A 27,791-nucleotide genomic window follows, 5' to 3' on the forward strand; every position below is an offset into this window, starting at 1 on the left:
GCTATATCTTTTGATAGCCGGGCACCATCAGCTTTCTTCACCACATTTGCTTATTCACCCGCTTTGTCTTCAGCGGTTGAACACACTAACCTTTTTACTCAATGATATTTTCAACTATTTAATCATAATAGTATTGATTAGAAAAAACCCAAGTAGCACCAAGCTGTATGCAAAACTACAGATTTCCAAACTTAAGAACAACTTAAAGAGTTTCTGAGACACCAAATCTCTGTTTTCTGAACTATGAGGTCAGCATACCCATTTTTGTATTGGGGGGGGGGAGGAGATTCCCTTTGCCTTAATGAAGACCTAGTCTCTCACTTAACTCTTGAAACCTTTTCCTGGGCCCTGAAGAGCTATATCAGGTTCAACAATTTAATTCTTAATCCTTTCCCAAGCATTAGACAATTAAAGCCAATGAGAAGTTGGCATGGACTTTTAGGTAATAGGCCATACTGTACAGATAGGGAATAAACACTACTTTAGAAACGTCACATGTATTTTTCCTTTTTCTTAAGCTTAGACAGTGTTATGTTTATTAAGGAATAAGCCTTTTGTAAAAGGATATATCTTTGCCAGTTTCATTCTCTACTTCCACATCTTCCATGGACTCAAAGTACTGACTCCAAGAAACAGGGGAAAAGTCCCGCTTTCTTCCAGGGCTAAGGGGAGAAAAAGATACATTTCAAGTAAAAAGTATTTTACACGAAAAAAACAAAGACAACTTTTACAACAAATATTAAATGTAAATATGAAATGAAAACAATTATGTCTAAAAAATGTCTTTAAAATCCATTTAAGAATGCTTTTAAAAAATTGATTAGATAAATCAAAATCAACAATAAATCAGTGCCCTGTATACATTCATCACAGAACATGCCAGCTTTCTCTCCTTGCTCTTGCTCTAGGCTTACCCAGGTCCTCTCATCCCATTTTAATATTCCTGCTACAACTGGTTCTTCACACTTTCAATCCCTCACACCTTCCATACTTGTCATTTACTACACAAACAGCACAGAACCTTCACGGAGGACAAAATAGGAATGTCAATACTCTGATTCTCGAGGAACTTATCCAAAGATATGCTCACACAGAAGTAAAATGACTTGTCTAGTCAATGTTGGAAATAGAGTAATACTGGAAACAACCAAAAGTGTTATCAGCAGGCTAAATCAACTGTGGTACACAGAAAAAACACAATTCAGTTATAAAAAAAGGAGGAAAAATTATTTATAGACAAATGACATTGTTTATATATGGATATGGGAAATAAACAAAATATACATATTATAATTTGGGGGAAAATAATTGCTCAAAAATGGGGGTGTATATATGTCAAAAGGTACCAGCCATCACTATAATCACTTTGAGAACATTCTCGGCACCTAAATAGTCATCTTGAATTTTCAGAAGTCACGGTTTCCCTTCCCAAGTCTGCCAGCTCCTGGCCACGATGGGTATGCATCTGTCTGTAAAAATACTCCAATCCCACAGAGTTCACACGCGCCTGGTTGGCTCAGGGGGCCATGAGCTGAGCTGCTAATCACAAGGTCAGTAGCTTGAACTTATTAGCCACCCCACAGCGTGACTACCTACTCTTGTAAGCGCTAAGGTTGGGGAAACCCAAAGGAGCAGTTCTACCTTGTCCTACAGCAGGGGTGGGTCCTCAAACCTTTTAAACAGGGGGCCAGTTCACTGTCCCTCAGACCTGTTGGAGGGCCGGACTATAGTTTATAAAAAAAAAACTATGAACAAATTCCTATGCACACTGCACATACCTTATTTTGAAGTAAAAAAACAAAACAAGGCAAAAACACCCGGCGGGCCAGATTAATGTCCTTGGCAGGCCGCATGTGGGCCGCAGGCGGGGCTGTTTGAGGACCCCTGTCCTACAGGGTCACTTCAAGTCGGGATTCACTTAATGACATTGAGTTTGGAGTAAGACACTCACAAAGTGGAATCATACACTATTTGTCCTTTAATGTCTGACGAATTCATTTAGACTATGATTTCAAGGTTAATCAATGTTATAGGTATGTATCGAACTACATTCATTTTTTATATTTACATCTTAATATTTCAGTGTATGTCTGTACCATGTTGTACTTATCCAACCACCTATTAATGGATGCTTGGATTGTTTCTAAATGGCAAAAGAATATAAATATTGGTGGAAAAGTCAAAGTAATACAAATAGTGGTTAAAAAGTCAAAATAATATAAATATTGGTTTGACAAGCCAAAAAGGGATGGAGAAAGGTCATATTAGATTGGGGGCATCTTGGCATGAGGAGTTATAAATCCAAATAGGGCAAGTTGGACATTTAGGCAAGGGGTGCTCTGGCATGTGAAATGTCAGCGGTCAAGTGGAATAGAGTAGTTATGTGTGGGATGAGGTGGTAGGATAGAACTAGAAGGGAAAGTCAGAAGCTGGGGAGGGAAGGATATTCCAATGGGGAGTAGGAGATATTTGATCCATATGGCTGTTCAAGGGAACTTCAAAAAGTATATGGAAAAATGACATTACTTTTTAGTTCCATTTGTCGACGAACTTTTTGAAGCCCCCTCATATGTAAATACAAGCTGAAACCAGGTTTCTCACTACTGAAAAAAAGATTTCATAAATATGGAAAAGAAGAAAACTAGAATGAACTCTGTGAAGATGGATTCAAATTAAATGTATGGTATGAACATATTTCAGTATATTGCTATACTTTGGAGATAATCCAAGTTTTTTTCTAGAACTCACAACCAGCCCGAGCACTGAGCAGAACGCCTGCAGCCAGGCACGTGCCGCCAGGAGAACCGGCGCAGCAAGGTGAAGCCACACAGTCAGGTGAATCAACGCAGCAAGGCGAGGCTAAGAGAACCAGTGTAACCAAGCAAATCGTGTATTTTGTTTTGTTTCCAGTGCCTATGTTATATTTACACTTTACCGTAATCTATTAAGGTGCCCTGGTTGTAGTTAAGTATTGGGCTGCTAACTGCAAGGTCAACAGTTTGAAACCACCAGACGCTCCGAGGGAGAGAGAAGAGCTTTCTCCTCCTGTTAACAGCTAGTCTCAGAAAATGACAGGGGAACTTCTGTCCTGTCCTGTAGGGTCGCTTTAAGTCTGCATCAACTCAATGGCAGTTTTGTTTTGTTTTGTTTTGTTTGGGGTACTCAATTGCATGTGCAATGGCATCACAGAAAGGTTTAAAATATTAGTAGGAGTTAAGAAAATGTGACACAAGAACATGAATAAGCACATGCTGTTGAAAAAATAGCACCCTTCAACTTGTTCTCGGCAGGGTTGCCACAAGCCTTCAATCTGTTTGAAACAAATAAATAAAGCAGTATCTGTAAAGTACAAGGAAACAGAGTATACCTGTAATCACAGACTGCCAGAGTCAATTCTAACTGAGAGTGACCCTGTCGGGCAGAGCAGTGCTGCTCCACAGGGTTTCCAAGACTGTAAAATCTTTTGGGGACCAGCTGGGGGGAGCTGGAGAGTTTGAACTGCTGATGGTGCTACTAGGGCTCCTGTCTGTATACAATGTAAAAATAATCAATATATTAGCCATAAAACTATTACTTGACGTGAGTGCTTCCCCATCTTTAAATTAAAGCTTTAAAAAGAAAAAAAGGTGATATGTACATAGTTCTTTAATACATCACGTTATTAGGAGGATCTAGGCCCTGAAGGAGGACATACTTGGTCCGTGGAAAAGACTCGAGGAGTTGAATTGCACTGGGCGTTACATGGTCTCAAGCACAGGAACTATTTTGTGAGGCTGATGCAGGCCCACGCAAGTGTTCTGTTCTGTTGTATAGAGGGTTGCTATGAGTTGGAACAGATTTTATGGCACCTAATAAAACATATACGTACATATATATGTATGCACATATTTATGCACACAAGAGCATTACAAAGTTTATGGGAAAATTCCACTCACTTTTAATTCCATAGTTTCATAACACCTCAGTCAAAAAGTAATGCTACAAAGATTCATATAATATGTTTCTTCCAAACAAAACAGAGTCAAACCTGTCGCTGCCATCAATAGATGACTGCAAGCCAAATGCTCTCACTAATACAATTGTCTTGGTCTCACAAGAGTGCCTTAAAAAAAAAGGATACTTTTTTTGCTGCCATAGAAAAAAATTGACAAGGTCAGGGCTAATATAAAATTGTTAACAACACTCAAGTGGACATCCTTCCAAATCGCAGAAGATTAGGACTACAACAAGTTTAGGGAATCCTCCCCCATGTAAATCAATGGCTTCCCAATGGATCTAGCATTAGAAAGGTGAGGAAGACCTCAAAAATGAGCCAAATCAACATGACCATAGCATAATTAACAACCTTTTCCAAAACCCTAAAATAAAAAGGGTGAAAAGATTAATGCCAACTTCTCTAGAATAATCTGGGTTTTTAAAGCAAAAGCACTATTAAGCCTCTGGTGAACCCCCTCTGCTCACAGACCAGTGATGTGAGGAGCCTTGCTATCATGCTGAGTGCACTGGAAAGTGGATCACTGTGGTTGTAGTTAGGTTAAAATTGAACACATCATTGGACACCTTATCATTGGACCTCCCTTTTGACCCATTTTAAAATTTGCTCTAGTTTTTATATTTCCTGCTTTGTTTTTTATTCAGATTTTCCTGTTCTACTTCGCTATTATTGTTAGTTTTTGTATGTCCCTCTGTATATGAAATCCAGGATAGGGATATCGACTGACAGTAACTAGATTAATGGTTTCTTGGGGGTATGTCAGGGAAGGTTGGGGGCATGTCAGGGAAGGCTGGGGGTATGTCAGGGAAGGCTGGGGGTATGGAGAGCTAATAATCATTAGTACAAGAAAGAAATTGATTGTGGTGATAGTTGCACAACTCTTCGTGATATGACTGAACTACTGAATTTTATGATATGTAGATTATGTGCCAATAAAACTGTTAAAACACACACACACACACAACCACTGAAATGTCATTAATGAAGCAAGGACAGAATACAAGACTCTGAAGTTTTATAGAAGCTAATTGTAGCTGCTCACCCTTATAATCTCTGTGTGACATTACACAGCAATCAGACCTTATGTAAGCTACAATTATGCCTAGCTAGTAGCATAGCAGGAAAAAGACAAGCAGGTTTAGGGTCAGAGTTTAAAGTCAATGAAGTTCACATAGAATCCCCTACTAAAGTGTATTTTAAAACCAATAGCCAAATAATTTCATCCCCAGACCAACCTGCATAATCATGATTAGAAAAAAGTCATAGAAAACAGCAACTATCTCTTTTATTGTGAATTAGGTGAGGGCTCACATATTAGATCATTGTTTTTCCAGTCATCATTGTATACAACTTATCAAGTCTCCAAGTCTTACTCTGTTCTCTCCGCCCACCCCCCTTTCCCCGATCACCTTCATGTAATACATCATCTTCTCCTTCACCAAAGTTTATACTATCTACTTTCTAGCCTATTGAACAGCACCTATCTTTAAGGAAATTATTCTAGAGCCTCTGTCTAGTTCGAAAGGAGTTCTGGTGGCATAGTGGGTTAATGTTGGGCTGCTAGCTGCAAGGTCAGCAGTTCAACCCACTAGATGCTCCAGGAAAGATGTACAGCTCAGAAACCATAGGGAGCAGTTGTGTCCTAGAGATTCCCTATGAGTCAAAAGTGAATGGATGCAGTGCACGTGTTTATATAAGAAACTAATTTAATTAGTTTCTCATTGAAGAGGCATTAAGATTATACCCTCTACGCCATGCTCTAATACATGTCTTCAACACTAGGGAAAATCAGTAGGATGGATGTTCCTATAGATGAACAAAACTTGGTCCATGCCCATCAACTAGCTCACACCTGAAGAAAGTTAAGTCAATAATCACTTTACATGGCAATCATGACAGAAATATGCCTAAGCACTCCCAGATGAACGCTCTAGTCTGACTTGGAGTTATCTGGGATAAAATTGGGCCAGGATAGGATTCGGGAAGATGTGAAGGTTTTGTGAAATCAAATGATGTGAAATTTCAAGGTACTATTCCTATTAAGTATTGATCTGAAAAGAGAACAGGCAATGATGGTACAAATCTGCCAATGATGGTACAAATTACCAATCCAAAACAAAACAAAAAACCCAAAGCTACAGCATCAAACTAACTGACTGACTCATAGTGACCCTATATAGTTTCTGATACGATAAATCTTTAAAGAAACAGACAGCCTCATCTTTCTCATGAGGAACACTGGTGGGTTTGAACTGTTACCCTTGGGGCTAGGAGCCCAACACCACAGTACCATCAGGGCAGCTTTACCTAGAAAAGATTACAATTTTTCCATACTCAGTGAAAGGGGGGGGGGGTGTCAGTATAGAGATTTTCCAACTTAAAGTTGGATCTGTATTTTGTAATTGTAAGTTTATAGAATGTTGATTAATATATTATAAAATACTAGAAGGTTCTCTGAGCCCCTTCCCAAGCCTACTTAAACCACGGATCATTTACAGAGGAATTCAGCTAGTAATAATGTGGTTCAAGTGGTTAACATAGAAAACTGAGCAAAAAGTCATTTTTATATGATCTTAAACCCTATTTTCTAAGTTTAAGGAAAAGCTAGTTTAAGGAGATAGGTCTTATCCTAGAATAAGTTGGTTATCTCAGCCAGGTTAGTTCTGCATTTGAAAACAAATCAATGTAATGCACTATATTGATTGAATAAAGGGCAATTACCACATGAGCATCATAGTGGATAAAGTACCCGACAAAATCCAACACTCTTTTATGATAAAGAGCAAACAAAACAAAATAACCCTCCTTGAATCTGGAATGGAAGTGAACTAAGCTGAGAACCACAAGGTCAGCAGTATAAACCCACTAGCTACTTACTTACTTAGGCTTGCTTTTTCTTTAAAAATGTAGTCTCAGAAACCCAGAGTGGCAGTTCTATCTGTCCTGTAGGGTGGTTGTAAGTTGAGATTGACTTGACTGCAATGAGTCTGGCATACTGACAGGGCATCTATTAAAAACTCATCGTAAGCATTATACTTAATGGTGAAATGCTGAATACTTTCTCCTTAAGGCTAACAATTGGACAGAGATGTTGGTTCTTGCCACTTCTATTCCACATTGTACTGGGGGACAATGAAGCAACAGAAAGAAATGGTATTCAGATTCAAAAGGAAATAGTAAATTGCTATTTGACATGATCTTATAGAAAACTCTGAAGCGCGCACACACACGCACACACACACACTATTAGAACTAAAACCTACCGTAGTCCAACAAAGTGGCAAAGCAGATCAATGCACAAAAATCAATTGTATTTCTATACAACAGCAATGAGCAATCTCGATACTAATTCCTTTTATGCCATCAAGAGATACAAAATATTTAAGAATATATTAATCGGAGAAATATAACATGTAAACACTGCAAACTACAAAACACTGCTGAAAAAAATACTAAAGTTAACAGAAAGACATCCTAGGTGAACAAGGTCATTGTTGTTTGGTGCCATCAAAGCACTGACTCATAGCAACACAATGCACAGCAGACCAAAACAGTGCTCCGTCCTGCCCCAACCTGATCATTGTTGTTATGGTCGAGCCCGTCTATCCATCTCATCAAGAGCTGCTTCTTTTTAGCTACACCTCCACTTTAACCAAGGATGGTGGCCTTCTCCAGGGACTGGTCTCTCCTGGTAACATCTAAAGCAGGAAAGACAGACTTGCCATTCTTGATTCTTGCTCCCTGCCCCTAACTGTGTGCAAGTTAATTTTTTAATACAGTGGTTTGCAGTTCTTACAAATACACGGGAAAACCAGGCAATGCTGCTGGCACTGGACACATCGTGGGCCACGAGTCCGCACACTCCTATGAAACTGGTCCTGAGATGGCAGAACCTTTCATCTCACCCTCATGGTTTAGTAGGAAACACATCATCGCTTCTCTGATATGACTTTCCTTGTTGTATCACCATCACAGGATGTACCTTCTTTCTGAGCACAGGTTTGGCTTTCTTGACCATGGCCATCACCATGTCATCTGAGCCAGCAGCAGGCAGTCTGTTCAGCTGGCCCTTAATCCCCTTTACAGAGATGATATATTGATTTGGGGCTCCCATGTTGTCAGCTCAATTGATCACAGTGCCTACCGGAAAACCCAGGGAAATGGGAATTATGCACCAAAGGACGGACCACGTCTTGGATTTATTTATACTTCTGTCCGTCTATAGTACTTGCAGCACTCTGCCAGCACCCTAATTCAACTGTATTGATTCTTCTACGGTCTTCCTTATTCAATGTCCAACTTCCACCGCTTATATGGCATCCAAAATACTCTAATTTGGGTCAGGTGCACTTTAGTCCTCAAGGTGACATCCTCAATACTTGCTCTTCAATACTTACAGAGATCTTATAAAGATGTTTACCCAATACAATCCATCATGTAATTTCTTGACGGCTGCTTCCATGAGCATTGATTGTGGATCCAAGCGAGATCAAATTCTTGACAACACTCATCTTTTCTCCATTTATCATGATGTTACCTATTGGTTCAGTAGTGAGGATTTTTGCTTTCTTTATACTAATTTACAATCCAAAGTGAAGGCTGCAGTCCGTGACCTTCATCAGCAAGTGCTTTGAGTCCTCCTCACTTTCATCAAGCAAGGTTTTGTCATTTGCATTCTCTTATTATCTGTTCAGCATTGAATAACTATGATGGAATACTAAGAGTAATTGTGGGGGACCAGCCTCCACAACTGATGGGTCCTAATGAGTGGTTATGTAATTAATTGAAAGACATGCAAAACATACAGTCTGGTACCAGAGAGTAGGCAAATGTATTCGCTAACAGGCTCATATAATCTCGGGGTATACAAGCCACATCATACACATACATAACAGGAAAGGTATGTGCTAAAGACAAACATGTAAAAGGAAGGGGAGGTACTAGGGGTATACACCTGATTTAGGTGTCCTGAGTTCTTCTCCGGAGAAACCACCTATGATCCTTATCAGAGAGTTGTTGGCTGTACTTAAGGCGGGGCAGACAATAGGGTCTGTTTGCTCTCTGTGGCAGACAACCTTTAGGTAGATAACCTTCAAGGGTATAGTAAGCAACCACGAGCTTGTAAGAAGCTAAGATTGGGGGAGGGGAGGCATTTTGGGGGGATAGCTTTTAGTTAGGAGATTCATCTATAACTCACGAACATGAAGGCCTACTCCTCCAGTCTTCTTCTCAAACTTTTCATTAGGAACAAAAAGAATTTGTTTGCATACACTCTCTTCCCAGTTCTTGGGTTCCCACAAGTAATAACAACAACAACAAAGTTGATCTTCAGATTGAATTAGTCTACGGATAAACTCTGATACAACTTTCCCAAATTTAACTCAGTATTCCCTTGATCTGGAATTCCCATTCTTCTTAATGTTATTCATAATTTGTTAAGATCCACTCAAATTGAATGCCTTTTCATAGTGAATAAAGCAAGTAAACATCTTTCCGGTACTTTCTGCTTCAAGCCAAGATCTAGCTGATGTCAGCAATGGTAGCCCTCATGCCATATCCGCTACTAAATCCCGCTAGAATTCCTATTGATGTACCGCTGTTAACTGTTGTTGCATGATCTTCAGCAAAATTTTACTTGCATGTGATATTAATGATGCTGTTTCTTAACTTCCACATTCTGTTGGGTTGCCTTTCTTTGGAACAAGTACAAATATGGATCTCTTCAAGTCCGTCGGCCAGGTAGCTGTCTTCCAGGTATCTTGGCATAGGTGAGTACTGTTTCCTTGTTGAAACATTTCAATTGGTATTCCATCAATTCCTAGAGACCTGTTTTTTTTTGTTTGTTTGTTTTTTGAGACCTGTTTTTGGCTAATGCTTCAGCACAACTTGGACTTCTTCCTTCAGTATCATTGGTTCTTATTTATAAGCTATCTCTTGAATTGACTGCCTAACAGTTCTTTTTGAAACAGTGACTCTTGTATCTTACCTTCCATCTTCTTCTGATGATACCTGAATTACTCAATATTTTGTCCATAGAATCTTTCAATATTGCAATGTATCTTGATTTCTTTTTCTTCAGTTCTTTCCATTTGATTTATGTTGAGCATGGTCTTCCTTATAGGTTTTCTAACTTCAGGTCTTTGTAGATTTCCTCATAATACTTTATTCTGTCTTCTCGAGCTGCTTTTAATTCATCATTTCTTCCATTTTTAATACTGTTAAGATGGCAATACTACCCAAATTGTTCTATAGAATCAATGCAAATTATATATACAACAATTTGGGTAGTATTGCCATCTTACTAGTATTAAACTTTCCTATCCATGCATAATAGAAAGACTTAATATTGCTTAGAAGGCAATATTACCTAATACTCCTGATTGTAAAACAGCCAAAGCAAATGGAAGAAATGAAGCAAAAGCTGATGAATGGATAAACAAAATGTGGTATATCATACAATGGAGTATCATTCAGTCATAAAAAAGAATGAAGTCGAACGCATGTACTGATATAAGTACGGACATGTAGATAAACCTTGACAATATTATACTGCGTGAAAAGCTAGATTTCAAAAAGCCCACAGATGGTAGGATTCCACTTATATGAATGGCAAGAAGAGGCAACTAGACAGCGGTGGAAACTGATGAGCAGTGGAGCCAGCCCTGGGGAAGAGAGAGGTGGCAGTGACTGTTCCACAGGTCTTTTCGGTGATGGGTGTGTTCCTGAATTAGACAGTGGTGACGTCACAGTTGCACAGTCTTGCAATTGCAAGCAGTCCCTGACTTAGGACATATTCTAGTTATGATAAACATGCTTACGATTTTGTCTTTTTTTTTTTTTTTTGGCATATCAACATTAGTAAAATGTCCTACATACTACTGTAGCTTGTAATTAGCTGATGCTATCATTATCAGATGTTTCAATCACAGAAGTTCAAAGACAAATAGGGATCAGATTTATAAAGAAACCAATAATAAAAGACAGTAACAATGAAAACAAAATTAGAGGTATCTAATTATTCAAAACAGAACTCCATTATAAATTGGGGACTATCTATATATTAAAACCTACTAAATTATCCACTTTAAAGGTGTGAAGAGTATAGTATTGTGAATTTTAACTTGACTTTAAAAAATAAAAAACAAAACAAAAACAGTGGGATTTGATATTTTTATTAACTCAATCTGTGACCTGCAGCAAATAACTTCACTTTGTCCTTTACTTTCCCATCTGTGTGTAGAGCTCATTGAAGGCTTCCTAAAAGCCCTATATCCATAATAAATTTAAGAATTTGAGCGAAAGACAACCTAATCATATATGAATAAGCGTACAGCTTGAGCAGCAGAAATGCTGACCTGAGAGGAAATTAAAGAAGACCTTTCTCATAGGTCTCAATCATTCAAGAGCTATGTATCAGGGATTATAAATCATCTTATTCTCTGAATGCTGTTAAGATAAGCAGAAGTATCCGCATTTCAGAGGTGAGAAATCCTTCTGCGAGAGGCTAAACAGCTTGACCAAAGTAAATATTCAAGCTAGGCTTCAAACTCAGATCTGCTGCTTTCAAACATCAAAGTCCTGCTTTCATATCACTTCACTTCTAAGTAACATGCAAAGTCACTGCCAAGGAGTCAGCTCGAACTCATAGCAACCCTGCAGGCCAGAGTAGAACTGGCCCTGTGAGTTTCTGAGACTAAATTTTTATGGGAGTCGAAAGCCTCATCTTTCTCTCTTGGCTTGAGTGGTGGCTTCTACCTGCTGCCCTCATTGGGTTAGCAGCCCAACACATAATCCCACCAAAGTTTCTACATGCTGGGTTGAATCTTCTGTCTGCCAACTAAAGATTTGGGGATTTTAGACAACTTAATGAATATTTGAGTTTATTTTCTTCTCATTTATCCATTTTAAGAATGTATTATTAATCCTTGCCCTAGTTTAGGAGCTTGGGTGGCATAAGTAGTTTGCAACTGGCTGCCAACCCACCCCATGGCTCCATGGAAGAAAGGTCCCTCAAGATTACAGTCACGAAAGCCCCTGGAGCAATTCTACTCTCGGGTTCCAGGAGTTGGGGACAGAGTCCAACACAGCTAACAACAAAAGCAACAAGGCTTACTTCACCTCAAAGAATACAAAAAACATAGACACTAACATACACATGCCAGTTAGGGCATTATAGAAATATCAGGCATAAAGCACTAAAAAAAAGTAGTGCAGGCAAGTCCCTAAGTACAGGACAGTGAATTACTCTATAAGGCCCTTTTTAGCCAAAGCTTCTGTGAGCCCACCAAATAAATGGGCAAGAGTAGCCCACCTGGGAAATGGATAGCTCATAGGTTCCCAAACATTTGTGGCCCACCATCCCCTTTTCAGGAAAAAATTTTCTCAGTACCCACTGGCAATTACAAACTTTTATACTATAAAGTATAGGTATCTGCTTTTGCAGTTCCCCTCCCCGCCCACCCTTGAATCATTCAGGCACCTCCCAGGGGGCTGTACTGACTACTGTGGGAAACACTGGGGTAGCTTGTTAATATAAGTAAGCTACATAGCACCCTTGTCAGGGTGGGACCAAGCACATGTTGTATGCAGAACCCTAGCACGGGAATTGGTAAAAGTAGGATCTCATAACCACCAAGAAGGTTGAACCAGGAATAAAGTGTCCTTCAGACCCAGGACTTCGACACCAGGAATCTGTGTGATCCAAGAGACAGACAGATGTGATACTAGAGATGATGAGAGACAGCAAGAAGACAAAAAGAATCAGCAAAGAAGCATGCAAAAGAACCAAGAGACTGACAACAGAGAGGCTGGGCTTCCCAGGCCACAGAGCAAGAAAGCGGAGTGCCTTCAGACAGAAGGCTAGCTGGTACAGTGGGGTGCTTCCTAGCATTTGTCAGAGGAGCTACATTTGCTGACCTAAAGAGCTAGAGCTACGTACCTTCTGGCTAAGGCTTCTTGGCAGAATAGGGTGTGCCTTTGGGGTACTTAAATCAGCAGAGCTAAAAGCTTTAACATTTGCCCAGGCAGGGCAGGGACTGAAGACTAGAGAGAGGCATTCCTGTGGGCACTGCTACGAAAAGGCTACCTTGATCAAAGAATAGTATTCTAAGTCATTTCTGATCTTGAATTGTAACCTGTTAACTTACCTAATCAGCCCCCAAAACCATGACTATTGTCTGTGAGCTCTGTGTGGCCACTGCAACAAATTATTGGACCCAGAGGAGGAGAGAGCGAGTGCTGTGGGAGGGATGGCTGGTGTCAGAATTGGTAGAAAGGTTGGAGGGCCAGTCTGACAGCCACCACACAGGAACCAGCCCTGGGTGGCTGATCCAGATAATCTCAATTCTCCTCCCACCTCATGAAGTAAGAGGTGGTTAAATGCCACCACTATGACATTTTTGCGCCAATTCACATTGCATTTCGATTACTATAAGCGCACTTCATCTTTGCGGGGGGGTGTAATTATATTTTATCATTAGTAAAACCTACTACAATGTTGCAGCAAATAATTTGCTGGTGTTATCATTCTCATGTTCACTCACAACTGTTCAAAAATAAGATTTATAAAGATATTGATAATAAAAAGCAATAGTCTTAAAACTGAAAGAAAATTGAAAGTGCTATTTGACTAAGTGTGAACTGACTTCCACAGGGAACTGCTGGAAATCTGGGACTACATGTACTATTGATTTTTTAAAGATAATTAAAAATAATAATGAATGGTAGGGATGCCAAAGAAAGTCCAAAACATTTTTTGGTAACTCCTACTGGCATTCATTCAAGAACAACATAACCAAGATTTCATTTTCTCATTTCAAGAGGAAATAGTGTACTGAGAAGGGACTGTATTATAGAGACTAAACCTTGACTGAATCCTGGCTCTGCAACCTATTTGGTGAGTAACTTTTATTTATTCTTCTAGTCTAAATTTCCTCACCTGTAAATGCAAGAAAAGTTCTACCTTGCTGTGGCAGATTAAATAACGTATACAAGTTACCTTATATATAATATATCCATTAAAAAAACCTCATAGTATGATACTATGTGGGAATACTTTGGAATTATACCCAAACACACCTAAATAAAGGTTAGTGGAATTGAGAACTAGAGATCATGCAGAGAGACTATCAAGGGAATATGCTCATGCGCCTTTGAGAGTAAGACATAAATGAGGAAGTGGAATCAGGGGGAGGGAGTGGGGATAGGAATAAAGAACGTGAGTAGAAGGATAAATAAAGAGTGAGGCTTTACAATGGGTGGAAGTGATGGTTCAGAAATCAACAATAGGTAAAACACTGCATCCGAGAAAATTTGCAAAAGCATAAGATACATAGCTTACATAAAGTATTTCCAGGATAATAACTATGAATCCCCCCAAAACCACAATGGGTCTCAGAGAGAGGCAAAAGATCCAAGTCCTAGTCTTTAGAGCTCCTGCCACTCAGCTGGCTGTTTAAGAGCGGTAAGATTTGCTTCAGGGTTCTCATTTACCAGGTGAAAATATTATCCCCTCCCCTAACTTGCCTCACAGAACAGAATTCTCTGGGCCTCAGCTTACTCAACCGTAAGATAAAATAGTGAGAGGAGATTACTCTACGCTCTGGACTAATTGATGATGCTAGGGGAGAAGCTAGCGCACTCTAGCATTAATATTAGACTTGGGCGAGGCCTTGCCAATGTACCAAAAAAGGAAGCTGAAAACAAAAAGTAGGAAAATGAACTACTTGAATAACACATGAAATTCACCAATACAGATAAAACCATGTTCTTCTTCCAGTACTTCCTAAAAAAGAAATTTTAAAAATCTTCCTAGAGTACTTTATTTTCAGAAGCAGTTAACCTAAATCACAAAGCCCAACACATCTATTTAAAAAGGACAAGTTACTAAAAAGGTTAAGTTACTAATAACTCTATAATCTTCTAATCAGCAAATTTCTCCTTTATTTCCTCATGGAATTTTCCCTCCAGTTCTTCCTTTTCAAAGAGCTGGCTTTGATAAGGCAAGAAGCTGTGTGTTTAGTCAATTTAAAATTATTTTAATATACTTATCCAGAGAGTGTGCTGGTGTACTGAAAGATGAAACTTTAAGTAAGGCAGCAACTAAGCCCCTACATAACTCTTAGAAAGGCAGCAACTAAGAGCCGACGTAGCTTACATAAGCACCCTTGTCAGGGTGGGACCATGCACATATTGTATGCAGATCCCTAGCATGGGAATTGGTAAAAGTAGGATCTCATAACCACCAAGAAGGTTGAACCAAGAATAGAGTGTCCTTCGGACAAAAAATTTTATACTCCATGTTAATTCTCATAAATAATCTGTTATGGTCAGTTTCCAGCAGGCCTTCAAACTGGTTTTCACTTTGACCCGTTGCTGAGAATTTGCCTTTTCAGCCCAGAGACACTGAATCAGAATAAAAATTCATACCACCATGGAGTCAATGCTGGCTCATAGTGGCCTTATAGGACACAGTAGAACTGCCTCTGTGGGCTTCCGAGACTGTAAATCTTTATAGGAGAAAGCCTCATCTGTTACCTATGAAGCTGCTGGTGGTTTCGAACTGCTGACTTTGTGGTTATAGCAGCCTACAATGTTAACCCACTATGCCACCAGGGCTCCAACAAGATCCTCAGAGTTAAATAAAATATATTCTGATTCAATATATCTGGGGTGAGACTGAAAATTTTTAACAGGGATATGGACCTAGTGAACCAGATTTAAAGTCCTGGTTTACATGTTCCGTTTAATCATGTTATGGTCGTATCTTTCTTGCAAAACCAAAACAATCCTCATTTATTCTTTTACGTAGCTTTCTCTAGGCATCCATCAGCCTAACTCCTGCCAAAGTTTTCTTACTTCTCCTACTGTAGACCACAGTCAGGTCACCACTTCAATCTTAGTTTCCTTCCTTGGTTTCTCCACTCTTTTAATTTATAGGATTCTCCCTCTGTTCCCCTGACTCCCAGGACCTAATTTCACAGTACTGCATTTCTCATTCTCCTTCCATTTTTGATCTGTTTTTGTGAATTAGTGCTTCTTCTGAACCTATGGGTCCCTGCTAGTCTTCATTTCCAGAAGGCCAACCAACCCATCTCTGGAGCCCCAAACACCTGCTCTTGACTACTTCGCACCTAAAATAGCAGTCACTAGTCCCTATCATCCTGATACTACAAACACATGTCAATCCATGTGGCTTGTTCAATCCCCAGCAGTCACAACCACCTCTTCTTGAGCTCATTGTACTTCTTTCCACTGCATAAATATCCCCCCAAACCTGGCACAAAACATTCCATGACCCCCAAATCCAAAACCAATCCCCTAAGATCACAAAGAAGCCGCCTTTCCCAGCAAATTGTTTACCTCGAACATTTTAAGTGGCTCCTCCCAAAGCTTCCTAACTTCCGGCTCTTTATGAGGCCAGGGCATGGCTTCCCTCAAACCTACTTGCCCAGTAAAAATCAACTGTACTCATCTTTCTCTTGAAGTTTTCCAGACCCTGCCTCAGCAGCACATCCTGTCATTAAACTCCTTCCTCAGTCACTTCTGAATCACCATCACTCTCCAAACTCCTCACACCTCTCAAGTCGCTCTCCTCCCCGTGGATGCCCAGCTTCTCAAATCATTCCCATTTTCCTAGCAATCACCCTGGCCATCTCCTCCATCGTTCCTTAGGCCTGTTTTTATTCTCCATTCTTTCTCAATTCACCCTTCAAAGAATTCATCGCTTAGTCACCCCACTCTCCCTGGACCTGCCTCTAAACCTCTGGGGAACCCGGTCTAGAACCCTCGCCGTCTCTGGTGTTCCCGGTGCGCCTTGCTTTTTCTGGGACAGAGTTCTCACACCACTCCCACACCTTACCCTAGTTATTCCCCTCATTCCCTAACTTTTCTCTCAGTCACTCCCGATTGCGTTCAACGTTCCTTGGCACATCTAGCAGCCTGCCCCCCACCCCCACCCCCAGTAAGCCCCATCTTTGTCAAGGCTCTACTCCCCTTTTCTCAAACCTTGTTCCCACCCTTCCTCTCCTGGTGCCTCCCACATCTCTTAAATTACCCTGTTTGCCCAATCTCTGCCTGATTCCCTTTCCCTGCAACATCGCTGGTCCCCTAAATTTCCTTCAAGCTGCTCTCTGAAGGTGTCCGACAATTTCCGTTGACCCGGGGACTCCTCTAGAACCCCAGATCCACCTTCTGACTCCATCCAAACCTCTCTCAGGCCGCTGCCAGCGTTTCCTCTCCTCTTAACGCCCAGAAACGCCATTCTCCAGTGGCCGAGGCGCGGCCTCTAGGGAGAGGGGGTATGGGTCACGTACCCCATTCGCATCTTGGCTCCGCTCTGACTGCCCCCGCTGCCGGGTAGGGGAGTGCGAGGGGGTAGTCGGCCGAGGTGCATGCTCTTCTCGAGGGTGGACATGAACAGAAGGCCACACGTAATCAAACAGCAGTCGAAGCTCAGTCCGACGGTCGTTAAGCGCGGCCCAACCGGTTCAGATGGCTCCCCGGGCGACGCTCAGGAGCCTTCACACAGCCAAGCTACCGGCAGCACCGCCCACCGCCCACTGGCTCCGCAAACTCCACCCCCTTCCCCGCAGGGCCTCCACCGGAAGTGCGCAACAGAACCACCCGCAAAGGAGGCTGGGTAACGGAGTCTACGGACCGCTCAAACCCGAAGGGGAGAACGCGACGAACCTAGCCGGAAGAGGAGCGCTCCTAAAGGCAATGCACCCTGGGCAATGGAGTCGTCGACGGGCCTAGCCCTTCGCGCTTGCGCAGGAGGAGGTGACAGCCTCCAAACCCGCCGAGGTAGCTTAGCAAAGGATCCTGGGTGTTGTAGTCTATTAGCAGAAAGACGTCTTGGCGCCTTTCCGTTTCACGGTTTCCCAGAGACTGTTAGAGGAAGAGTGTCTTCTTCCTCCTTCCCAGGCTGCCCAGCGGCGCCGGTTGCCGGGGAACCCTGGCGCGGTGGGGAGGGATGGCGGGAGGATAAGACAGCCGAGCTGAGTCCGGAGCCAAGTTGGTGAAAAAGAGCTCGGACTCAGCATGAAACAACGAAAAGGCCAAGGGGCTGGGGGCGGCCGTGGCCGCAAGAAGAGAGGTAACCTGAGCGACCAAAGGCCATGGAAAACTGGGCGGGGTTCGGGCCAGGTGCCCGGGGTGAGAGGAAGAAGGGCGGAGAAGGGAGAACCAGGGAGTCAGGAGGTTAAAAGAGGGCAACTGTTCACCAAAGAATGAAAAGGAAAAGGTACTCAGGTGGGGGCAACAGATGGGATCGAGTGGTAAGGGTTAAATGGGACATCTCTGGGAGAGGAGAACAACGACCACAACAACCGGGAGTGCTTTGTTCGTGGTGGTGATTCTAGCTTTTTATTGTGCTTTATGTGAAAGTTTATATAGACCATCTAGATTTCCCATTGAACAACGCGTACACGGTTTGTCAGCAGGCGTTGATAGCCATCCCCCCCATGGAATTGCACCCTTCCCCGTAGGTCCCCGTGATTCCCATTTTTCATTCCTTCCGAGCTTTATCACTGGGCAAATGCTGCCTTTTAATGATCTTGTTTGCTGGCGTGTTCTAAGGAGTCATTTATAGGCCTATCTATCGTTTGACTAAACATTGAGCCATTGTTGTAGACTTACGGATCCGAGGGCCAGCGTCACACGGTTCTCCATGAGTGTTTTTAGTAACAAAGGGAGGGGGCTGGAATGGGATAACTTTGGACTTCTAAGGGAGCCAAAGGGGAGAGGGTTTCAGTGGACAAGGAAGGGACATTTTATGCATGCTTGGCTTCCCAAGGACTCGCAGCAAGCAGGCGTCGAGTGTTGGGTGATTGAGACATGCTAGTTGGGAAAGAGTTGTGGGAGAGGGAGGGGAAACATAGTGACCAGGTAGGGAAAAATAGGGTCATGGAGAAGACACAAGGTGCGGTAGGATTGGAGTGGGAAGGAAGGCACTGTCTTTTGAAGGACAAGGTGCCCAGGGAGGGGAGGGCAGGTGGCACAAATACAAGAGGACCTGATTAGGGTAAGGCCCTCCTAAAGAAGCCACCTGGCCAACAGTGTGGGAATGTGTTGACCATTGTGAGAAGGTCCATCCTAGGAAGCTAGGGCAGATCCGGAAACTGGACACTGGATTTTTACAGGGTGACCTTCGAGAAAAAGAATGTTGATAACTTTGCCTTCTTTACGTTATGAGGCTTCAAGGAACCCATGGGTGGCATACCTGGTTAAGCGCTCAACAACTAGCTGAAAGATTGGTGGTCCCAACCCACCTAGAGGCACCTCAGAAGACAGGCCTGATGGGTCACAGCCTTAAGAACCCTGTGCAGCAGTTCTATTCTGTACACATGGGGTCACCATGAGTCAGAATCTACATAACCAACCACGAGAAAGGAAGAGGGTCAGGAACAGTGAGAGGCCCTTAGGGCCTTCAGGTTGAAGACTGAAGCCCCTGTCCGTCCGGGAAGTGGGAAGGACTCTTACGCTGTTTAAAGAATAACCACAGCGGTTTGGAAGGAGTGCTTTTCCTGCCAGATAGGATAGGCGTAACTAAGACAGACAAAACTCTGGAGGTTTTCAAGTACATTTGATTATGGTGGTGGGGCTTTTTCCACTATAAAGGGCAGAACATGGTATTTGAAGTTCAAAGAATTAGTGGCGTAGATGTTTGATTGGTAGATTACGATTTAAGTATATTTTCTTGTGAGGCATGACCATTCTTTCCAGGATAAATCAGGAATAAGATGTTGAGGTGATACTGTGAATGGAAGACAGTCAAGGCATGAAAGGAAGGCTTTCTAGAATGTCAGGATTCATTATCTTTCTGAAAGCCAGTAAATATTGTGAATCCAGTAGTGTGCTAAAACATAGTGACAGAATCTGCTGGTGACAGGCTTTGTCGTCATTGATTGCATGATCCTGGTAGGAAAGGCCAGACACCGTTTAAGGTGGCGTTCATCGCCCTGTTGATTAGTGTGCTTTAGACTAAGCCATTTTACGAGCCAGGTGAAGGGAGCTATTTTCAAAATAAGTCAAGTAGGTAAAGATAAAGGGTATCTTCAAATTCTCGGAGGTTGCCATCATCAAACCACCAGTACTTGGCAGAACAATTGGAGCTACTATTGAGATTTAAAAACCAGTTTCATTATATTTGTATTTTTTAAATAGTAAAATTCAATTACAGAGGAGTTTGTATTAGTATGTAGTAAGTTGATGTATACCTTACTTAAAATAACCTGGCTCAAAACCTAAAGAATGATGATCAGCGTGGCTGGAGTATCCCGGGTTGCTCAGACGGTTAGTGACTAGACTACTAACCATAGGGTTGGTGGCTCAAACCCACTCAGAGGCACTTTGGAAACGTAAGGCCTGGCTTCCAAGAGGTCACAGCCTTGGAAAGATACAGAGCAGTATCATGGATACTCTCTGCAGTTGGTCACCGTGAGTTCAAGTCAGCTTGACAGCAGCTGACCAGGAAAGCGTGCCCTAAGCTTAACTGACCAGATAAGTTACTTCATGGTTACATGTCATGTATTTCAGTCAGTGAAAAGCCATCTCTAAAAGCAGAAGTGTTTTCGTTTTGTTTTTCATTCAAGTTTTCTGTATTTAGACTAAATTTGGACTCGTGTTCTTGGATTATTCCACAGGTTTGAGTGACATTTCTCCATCTACAAGCTTACCACCTCTGGTTGAAGGCCAGCTACGCTGCTTTCTGAAACTTACTATTCCTAAAGTCATATGGAAGATTGCAAAGCCTCCTGCCTGTGTACTCGTCCGAGTGAGATGGTGGGGAGAGACATCAGATGGAACCCTTTTTTGTCCCAGGGATGCTTTGCAGACTGAGCCAAAAGCTGTGAGGACCACCACACGATACGCGATTCGGTGTGGTCCGAAGCAATTTACCTCTTATCTAACAGGTGTGTCTTTGTCTTACTAGTTTTCCTGCAGGTTTAATAAGCATGTAGTGAAGTTGTTGGATATAAATATTGTACACCTCGTATGTGCTGGGCAGTAGTAATTGTTGGAAAATAAACGAGGATTCCTGTAGGTTGTTGCACTAATGCGTGTAAAATATAGTAAGGGCCTGAAGTAAGCAATGGAAAAAAAGGCAATTATAGGCACATGATTGAGAAAAATTAGTAATGCCATAAAATAAATACTATTTCCCCTTATTCTATTTTGGTTCTATTAGTGGTTTATTCTTATTTTTTGTAGCATTTTCTGCCAGCTTTTTATCGCTGACAAATATCTACAGTGATTATTTCCCTTCATTTTTATACTAACCATTTGACTTCAGCTCTCCTAAAGAAGATTCGTGGACTTGGGTGTTTGCTGTTTGATTAGCCATATTCTCTTGCCCACACTTAACCAACAGTGTTAAGGCAATATGACGTTTACAATTTATACTATAAAACCTAAAAATTAAACCCTTGGGATGTATTTTTTCCCCTTGGGGTATATTTTTATGCAAGTTAAAAATGAAAGGTAATTAGCAGTTCTTCCGTAAAAGAGAAGATAAGTATGAGCACTCTGCTGACCAGCTTCTTCAAGCCAAAACTTTTCCATGCAGCAGGCTCCCATAAAGATCGATACTGCTTTCAGGCTTACAGACTTCATGAACTAATGTAAGTGCAAATACGAGTTAACTTGTGACCAGTCAGCAGCTTTGGGGCACAAAAACACGAATATCCATGTGGCCAGTCAGCAATGTTGAATATGACAGTCAAGTCTGATATTTATTTGAGAATCCTGTGATGTAACAGAGAATGCATTGACTTGGCGTCTGAACATTCTGGTTGCTGCCCCAGCTCTGGGATTTGGAAGAAATTGCTTTGCATTTCGAACTCTCTCTCTCCTCATCTGTAAGGAGGCCTGGTGATGTGGGTTAGGCATTGGGCTGCTAACCTGCAGATCAGTGATTCAAATCCACCCATCTCACCATGTCTGCTTCTATAAAGGTGAACAGTGTTGGAAACCCTATCAAAGGATCCCTGGGAGCTTGAATCAACTTTATGGCAGTGGGTTTGGGTTGTTCCACTCTCACCCTCATCTGCTGCTAACCACAGAGGTTTGCCAGGTCTAACCCATCAACAGCTTCATCGGAGAACGATGAGTCTTTGCTCCCATGCAGATTTGTGGCCTCAGAAAACCTGGGAGTTTTATTCTGCCCTAGAGGGTCACTCTTGAGTCCATCACTGAGATGGTTTCGTGGTTTAGTTTTTGGTTTTCCTCATCCGTAAAGTGCAATACAAATGCCCTTTCATCATCTAGATCAGGGGGTCCTCAAACTGTAAATGGGGCCAGTTCACTGTCCCTCAGACCCGTTGGAGGGCTGGACTATAGTTTTAGAAAAAACTATGAACAAATTCCTATGCACACTGCACATATCTTATTTTGAAGTAAAAAAACAAAAGGAGGAAAAACACCCGGTAGGCTGGACCCCTGCTCTAGGTTTTTGCATAAGGAGCAGCTTGATTGAGTGGGTACACATGTGTTCTCTTGGGAAACTGGAATCCTACTTCCATGCATGTGTAACGTTACTTTGAGCAAGCCACTTTATTTCCCTGGGCTTTAACTGAAGGGATTAGAAACCAAATATGCAAGCATCCACATTCCATGAGTACAGTTAGGGGAAAAAAATCATAAAGAAAATAGGATTTGGATAGAAGACAGATGAGCTGAACCTTATAAGTGATGCTTCAGCTGCAGAAACTAGCTTTCAGACAAGATCAAACACTAGTTCATAGGGTATGTATGCTAGCTGAAAACTTGGAGAAAGCATATCTGTCTCTTAGGCTGAATGTTACATGTGTGTTTTATCACTCTTATTTAAATTATATATACTCTTTTATGTGCATATTCCATGTAAGAGGAAAAAATGCAAAGCGTCCTAAATATGTTGTGACAAATTTGGCAAGAAGCCTGACTAGGTCCTGGTGGAGAGAAGGCGGCGGCACTGCACAAAGATTATAAAGGAACAAGGGGAGTGTGTCGCATATTTACAGTTAACAAAATACTTTCAAGCCCATCTAATTTGATGCTTAAAATAACCCCGTGAAAAAACCAGAATTGCTATATTGGATTCATTTGTCTATATCTCACCTTACTCTGGACAGTAGTTAAAGCATTTGCAAGAGTAGATTAAATTGCAACAGTAAGATTTTCACTTTAATTCATGAGAAAATATTTATTTAAACTTTCAAAATTTTAAAACATTTGTTTAAGGGAAAACATATTGTTGTTAGGTGCCTTCAAATCAGTTGTGACCAATAGTAACATCATGTACAACAATGAAACACTGCCTGGTCTTTCACCATCTTCACTATGGGTCCTATGTTTTTAGTCCATTGCAACCACTGTGTCAAGCCATCTTTTCGTTGCCCCTCCTTTGTCAAGCACGATGTCCTTTTCCAGGGACTGGTCTCTCCTGATAACGTGTCCGGAGTACATGAGACGAAGTCTCACTGTCCCCATTTTAAGGAGAATTCTGGCTGTACTTCTTCCAAGACAGATTCGTGTGTTCTTTTGGCAGTTCGTGGGACTTTCGTTCTTCTTTGCCAGCACCACAGTTGAAATGCACTGGGAGGAGTGAGAGGTAGCCTCTGAGAGGACAAGAGTGCATGCTCTGTGGCCTGTTTATCTGCACCGGGTATCATCTGCATTCTCTAGGTGAAGTATTTGAGGTCCAGTAAGTTAAGAGTTAGGTGGCCCTAACATCAACCCTAACTTCAGCGGTTTTCTGACTCCATGATTCTTAAAGTTTCTTCTGTTCCACACTCCCGCTAGAAACAGTCTGTGCTAAGTGACATTGCCTTAAGTCAGGTAACAGCCATTAATTAAGCCACCACCAAGTGCAAGGACGTTGTGCTGTGCTCTACTTGCAGTTCCCCTAGTCCTCATACAATGATCCCGTTGACATTCTGATGCTCCATTTGCAGGTAAGTGTGTCTTCTAAACAAGTAGCTTGTGAATATTGGTGCCAAGACACAATCACAAGTCTTCTAGTGGCAAACCCTGTATTATTTTCACTGCAGTATTAACCAAATGGTTTGTAAAATGAACTGCTTTCCAACTTTGATTTAAAGAAACATGCACAAATCATACTGTCCTGAAATGTTCTCAGACTCCAGATGCATGTATCCTATTCCTGTTGTGCCTTATGGCCAGAAGGGCATTAGATCTAAATGACTAGTTAAAAGAAACAGTTTATTGTTGGTAGGTGATGTTGCGTCACTCCCAACTCAAAGTGCCCCCTCTCTGCAACAGAATGAAACACTGCCCAGTCCTGCACCATCCTCCCAAGTATTGCTGTGTTTGAGCTCATTGTTGGAACCACCGTGTCAGTCCATCTTACTCACTGAGCCTCTACCACACATGATGTCCTTCTCCAGGACCTAGGCCCTCCTGATCCCATGCCTAAAGTAGGTGAGATGCAATGTCTCCATTCTCTGCTCTCAGGAGCATTCTGGCTGACTTCCTCTGAAACAGACTTGTTTGTTCTTCTGGCAGTCAGCGGTATATTCAGAGCTCTTTGTCAGCTCCGTTATTCAAATGCATCTTATTCTCCTCTGGTCTTCTTTATCCACCCCCACCCCCACCCCACCCCTGTGTTTTCATATTTGCACATGAACTGATTGCTAATATCAGGGGTCAGGGCCTCTTTAGTCTTCAAAATGGCATCTTTGCTTTTTAACATTTTGCAGCAGATGTGCTTAACACAGTACATCCTTTGATTTCATGACGACTACCATGAGCATTGAGTTTTGGATCCAACTAAAATCAAATCTTCGACAATTAAGTCTTTTCTTCACTTACCGTGCTGTTGCTTACTGATGGAGTGGTGAAACGTGGTGATGTTGTTGTGATTCTTACTGAAGGGTGTGGTCTTGAGTCTTCATCAGCAGGTGTTTCAAGTCCTGTGTGTGTCCTCTGCATATAGAAGTTGTTAGCAAGTCTTCTTCCAATCCTGATGTTGTGTGCATGGTCATGTAGTCCAGCTTCTAGGGTTATGTGCTCAGCATGCAGATTGAATAATTACGATGAAAGGATACAGCGCTGACTTACCTTTCCTGATCCTAAGCCGTGCAATATCCCCTTGCTCTGTTCAAATGATTGTTTCTTGTTCAAATGATTGTTTTTGTACAGGCTGTGCATGGACATAATTAAGTATGCATGAAGACCCATTCCTTGTAGTGTTATCGATAATTTGTTATAATCCATACAGTTGACTACCTTTGCATAGTCAATAAAACACAGGTAAACACTTTTCTGCTGTTCCTTCTCTGCTTCCAGCCAGATCTATCTGACATCCGTATTTCCACTTCTAGTTCAAGACTCCAGGCAACCAGGGGAATCCAGTCTCTGTGCCTCGAATATACCCAGGAGTAAGCACTGAGATGATCCCACTAGAAGCAGGAGAAAGCTGAGACAGCCTGCTCCTGAAAGACGAGGCTCAGAGCCACTGCGGAGCAGTTAGCTCTCTGCTGCTCTAGAAATGATGAGACGGACGAAACAGATTTATTGCTTTTAGATTTAAAATACAAATCCTCAAGTTCTTGGCAAATAAATGTAACATTTTCTGATATATCGTCTTTACTTATAATGCAAGGTGACCAGATTTAAAGCGGGACACCATTGACGGGGCGGGGGGGGGGGGGGGGGTGTTCTTGATTAAAAATTTGGTCTATGTGGACCAGATAGACTGTTCCCTAGCTTGTCGTGCATTCTTTCCAAAAATCGGGACTTTTTTAAAACGCCAAAAATCCGGACTGTCCCGCCACCTTATTGTTAAGCTGATATTTCTATTTAAAGTAAAAGTGTTTTCTAATGGGCATGCCTCTGTTGACTTTGAAAAAAGATGTGGGAAAATATCCGAGTAATTTGTTCTTGTTTTTGATTAGATATGGCTGTGCTGGTCCTGGACGTCATCACCAAAGTCGACCGTCTTCCAGTCGGCAGAGTTCAGATCAGTGGACTAGCCCAGCTTTCTCCAACCCATCAGATCAATGGCTGCTTTACCATTGTTTCACCAACATCTAAGAAACTTGGAGAACTCCAGGTAAAAATACATTTCAACTCTTTGCTCCATAGAATAAAACTTTTTGAGCAGAAATAATTGAGTATCTTTATAGAAGAGGTGCCTACATGACTCCTGTATACCATGCTAATTCCCATTCAGTGTCCTTGCTCATGTATTTATTCAGATACCTTTGGCCTCCCCTGTTTTTGTTTGCTTGTTGTTGTTTTTATATATATAAAAGCTCTCAGTGGCTTACATTAATGCCAGTCAAGTCTGATCAAATTATTGCCAACATGATGAATGTTAGAGCATTACCCATTGTGTTAGTCTGGGTACTTTAGAGAAGCAAATCCACAGAAACTCATGTATAAGAGAGAGTTTTATATAAAGGTTAAGTGCGCATCAAGGAAACATCCCAACCCAGTGCTGCCCAAGCCCACGAGTCCAACATTAACCCATATGCCCAACACCAGTCCACAAGTCCTCCTCCATCTCCCAAAACAGATGCAATGATGCCGACTGCAGGAGGAAAGCCAAGTCAGTGAACGTGTAAGCATCTCAGCACTGGCAGGGTCTCCACACGGCTGCTCCAGCACTCAGGGCTGCATTGGAGTAGTCCAGGCGGCTTCTCCTTGGAGATGTCCTGCAGGACAAGTGAGCCTTGGCCCCTGAAGCAAGGAACTAACTGGCTAAGGCAGCTGCACCCTGGTCCGACCATCGGAAAGCAGGAGACCAGAGAACTAGAAAGGCGAGGCTCATTTATCCCTCCGCCCTTCAATTAACCCCACGTGTTTATCGGCCAGGTTGGCACAATAAACTAACTACCTCACCCATCAAAAAGCATGTTTTACAAATGATCGTGGCAGCAGCCAAGCATTACCAGCCAACATTGACAATTTATAGTGTTCAGGGAAGTGATTATCCAAGCATTTAATATTTCAGTTCATTCTTTGTGTTGCTAAGTTATCTATAATTTGTTGACAGGACCACTGCTAGCCCATGGACACTTTTCTGAAATTAGAGAAACATGTTCACATCCAGCAGGCAGTCTCGCAGGCATACACTGGCTGGAATTCGCTCTCTGCCTCACCCCTTCAGCTGGGCATCCCGGCAGTCCCCATTTACTGAGTAGTTTCCCATGTCAGAAACCAGATTGGGCAATTCGCATACCTTGTTGCCTCATTCAGTTCTCTTACCCAACCTTCAAGGCAAACATATGAACCCTAGTTTACTGCGGTCTAGAGAAGTTAGGAACCTGTCTAGATTGCACAGTTAAGTAAATGGTGACATCAGGATTCGCATCCATCATCAGAAGAGACTGGAGGGTTCTGCTGTACCTGAAGGGAAGACAGAAGACACCCTTTCTTGTTTTTCCAAATACCCAAATTCTTAGTGCTTATTTTTCCAAACTTCCTCTGGTTTCAGTCTTTCTCAGCACCTAATTTACTCACTCTTCTCTGTACTCTATTAAATTTGCAATACCATTAATTACATAATCATTGTTCTAATTATACTTCTACATATCCTTCAAACTTATGCATTAGTAGTCTCCCTTTAATTTGTATAGTATATAGGTTCCCTGCGAGGCAAGACTATGGTTTCTTTGTTTTTCCCACCATCCCTAACATAATGCCAAGCAATAAATACTTGTTTGACTCATGTAAGTAGTGTCTTTGATGTATTCGTTCATTGACTCAGCTCACTGTTATATACCAGGAATTTAGGATATAGAGATAAAAGAGGTGGTCTTTATATTTAGTTTTCCAAAACCCTGCTGGAGGA

At 41.8% G+C, this 27,791-nt stretch overlaps 2 protein-coding genes across 7 annotated transcripts in view; one reads left to right on the forward strand and one right to left on the reverse strand.

The window, feature by feature from the left end:
* Window positions 1–17,521, reverse strand: part of PPME1 (protein phosphatase methylesterase 1) — a 52,952-nt gene extending 35,431 nt beyond the window's left edge. The window contains exons 1-2 of the mRNA XM_004708821.3: window positions 17,308–17,521; window positions 569–662 (exon numbers count right to left, since the gene is read on the reverse strand). Of these exons, the coding sequence (XP_004708878.1) occupies window positions 569–662; window positions 17,308–17,408 (195 nt within the window). The 5' untranslated portion in view covers window positions 17,409–17,521. The remainder of the gene's footprint in view (window positions 1–568; window positions 663–17,307) is intronic.
* A 441-nt stretch (window positions 17,522–17,962) lies between these two features.
* The window catches only part of C2CD3 (C2 domain containing 3 centriole elongation regulator), a 124,264-nt gene continuing 114,435 nt past the window's right edge, over window positions 17,963–27,791 (forward strand). For 4 of the 6 annotated variants that reach the window (XM_045293107.1, XM_045293108.1, XM_045293109.1 and 1 more), the window contains exons 1-3: window positions 17,964–18,089; window positions 20,638–20,907; window positions 25,891–26,048. In XM_045293107.1, the coding sequence (XP_045149042.1) occupies window positions 18,035–18,089; window positions 20,638–20,907; window positions 25,891–26,048 (483 nt within the window). In that variant the 5' untranslated portion in view covers window positions 17,964–18,034. Of the gene's footprint in view, window positions 18,090–20,637; window positions 20,908–25,890; window positions 26,049–27,791 lie in introns of all 6 variants that reach the window. The other 2 variants (XM_045293111.1, XM_045293112.1) reach the window with 1 other exon arrangement.

Source organism: Echinops telfairi, unplaced genomic scaffold, assembly GCF_000313985.2.
Source record: "Echinops telfairi isolate 266 unplaced genomic scaffold, ASM31398v2 ScPeMD7_1713;HRSCAF=2227, whole genome shotgun sequence".
Taxonomy (NCBI): Eukaryota; Metazoa; Chordata; class Mammalia; order Afrosoricida; family Tenrecidae; genus Echinops; species Echinops telfairi.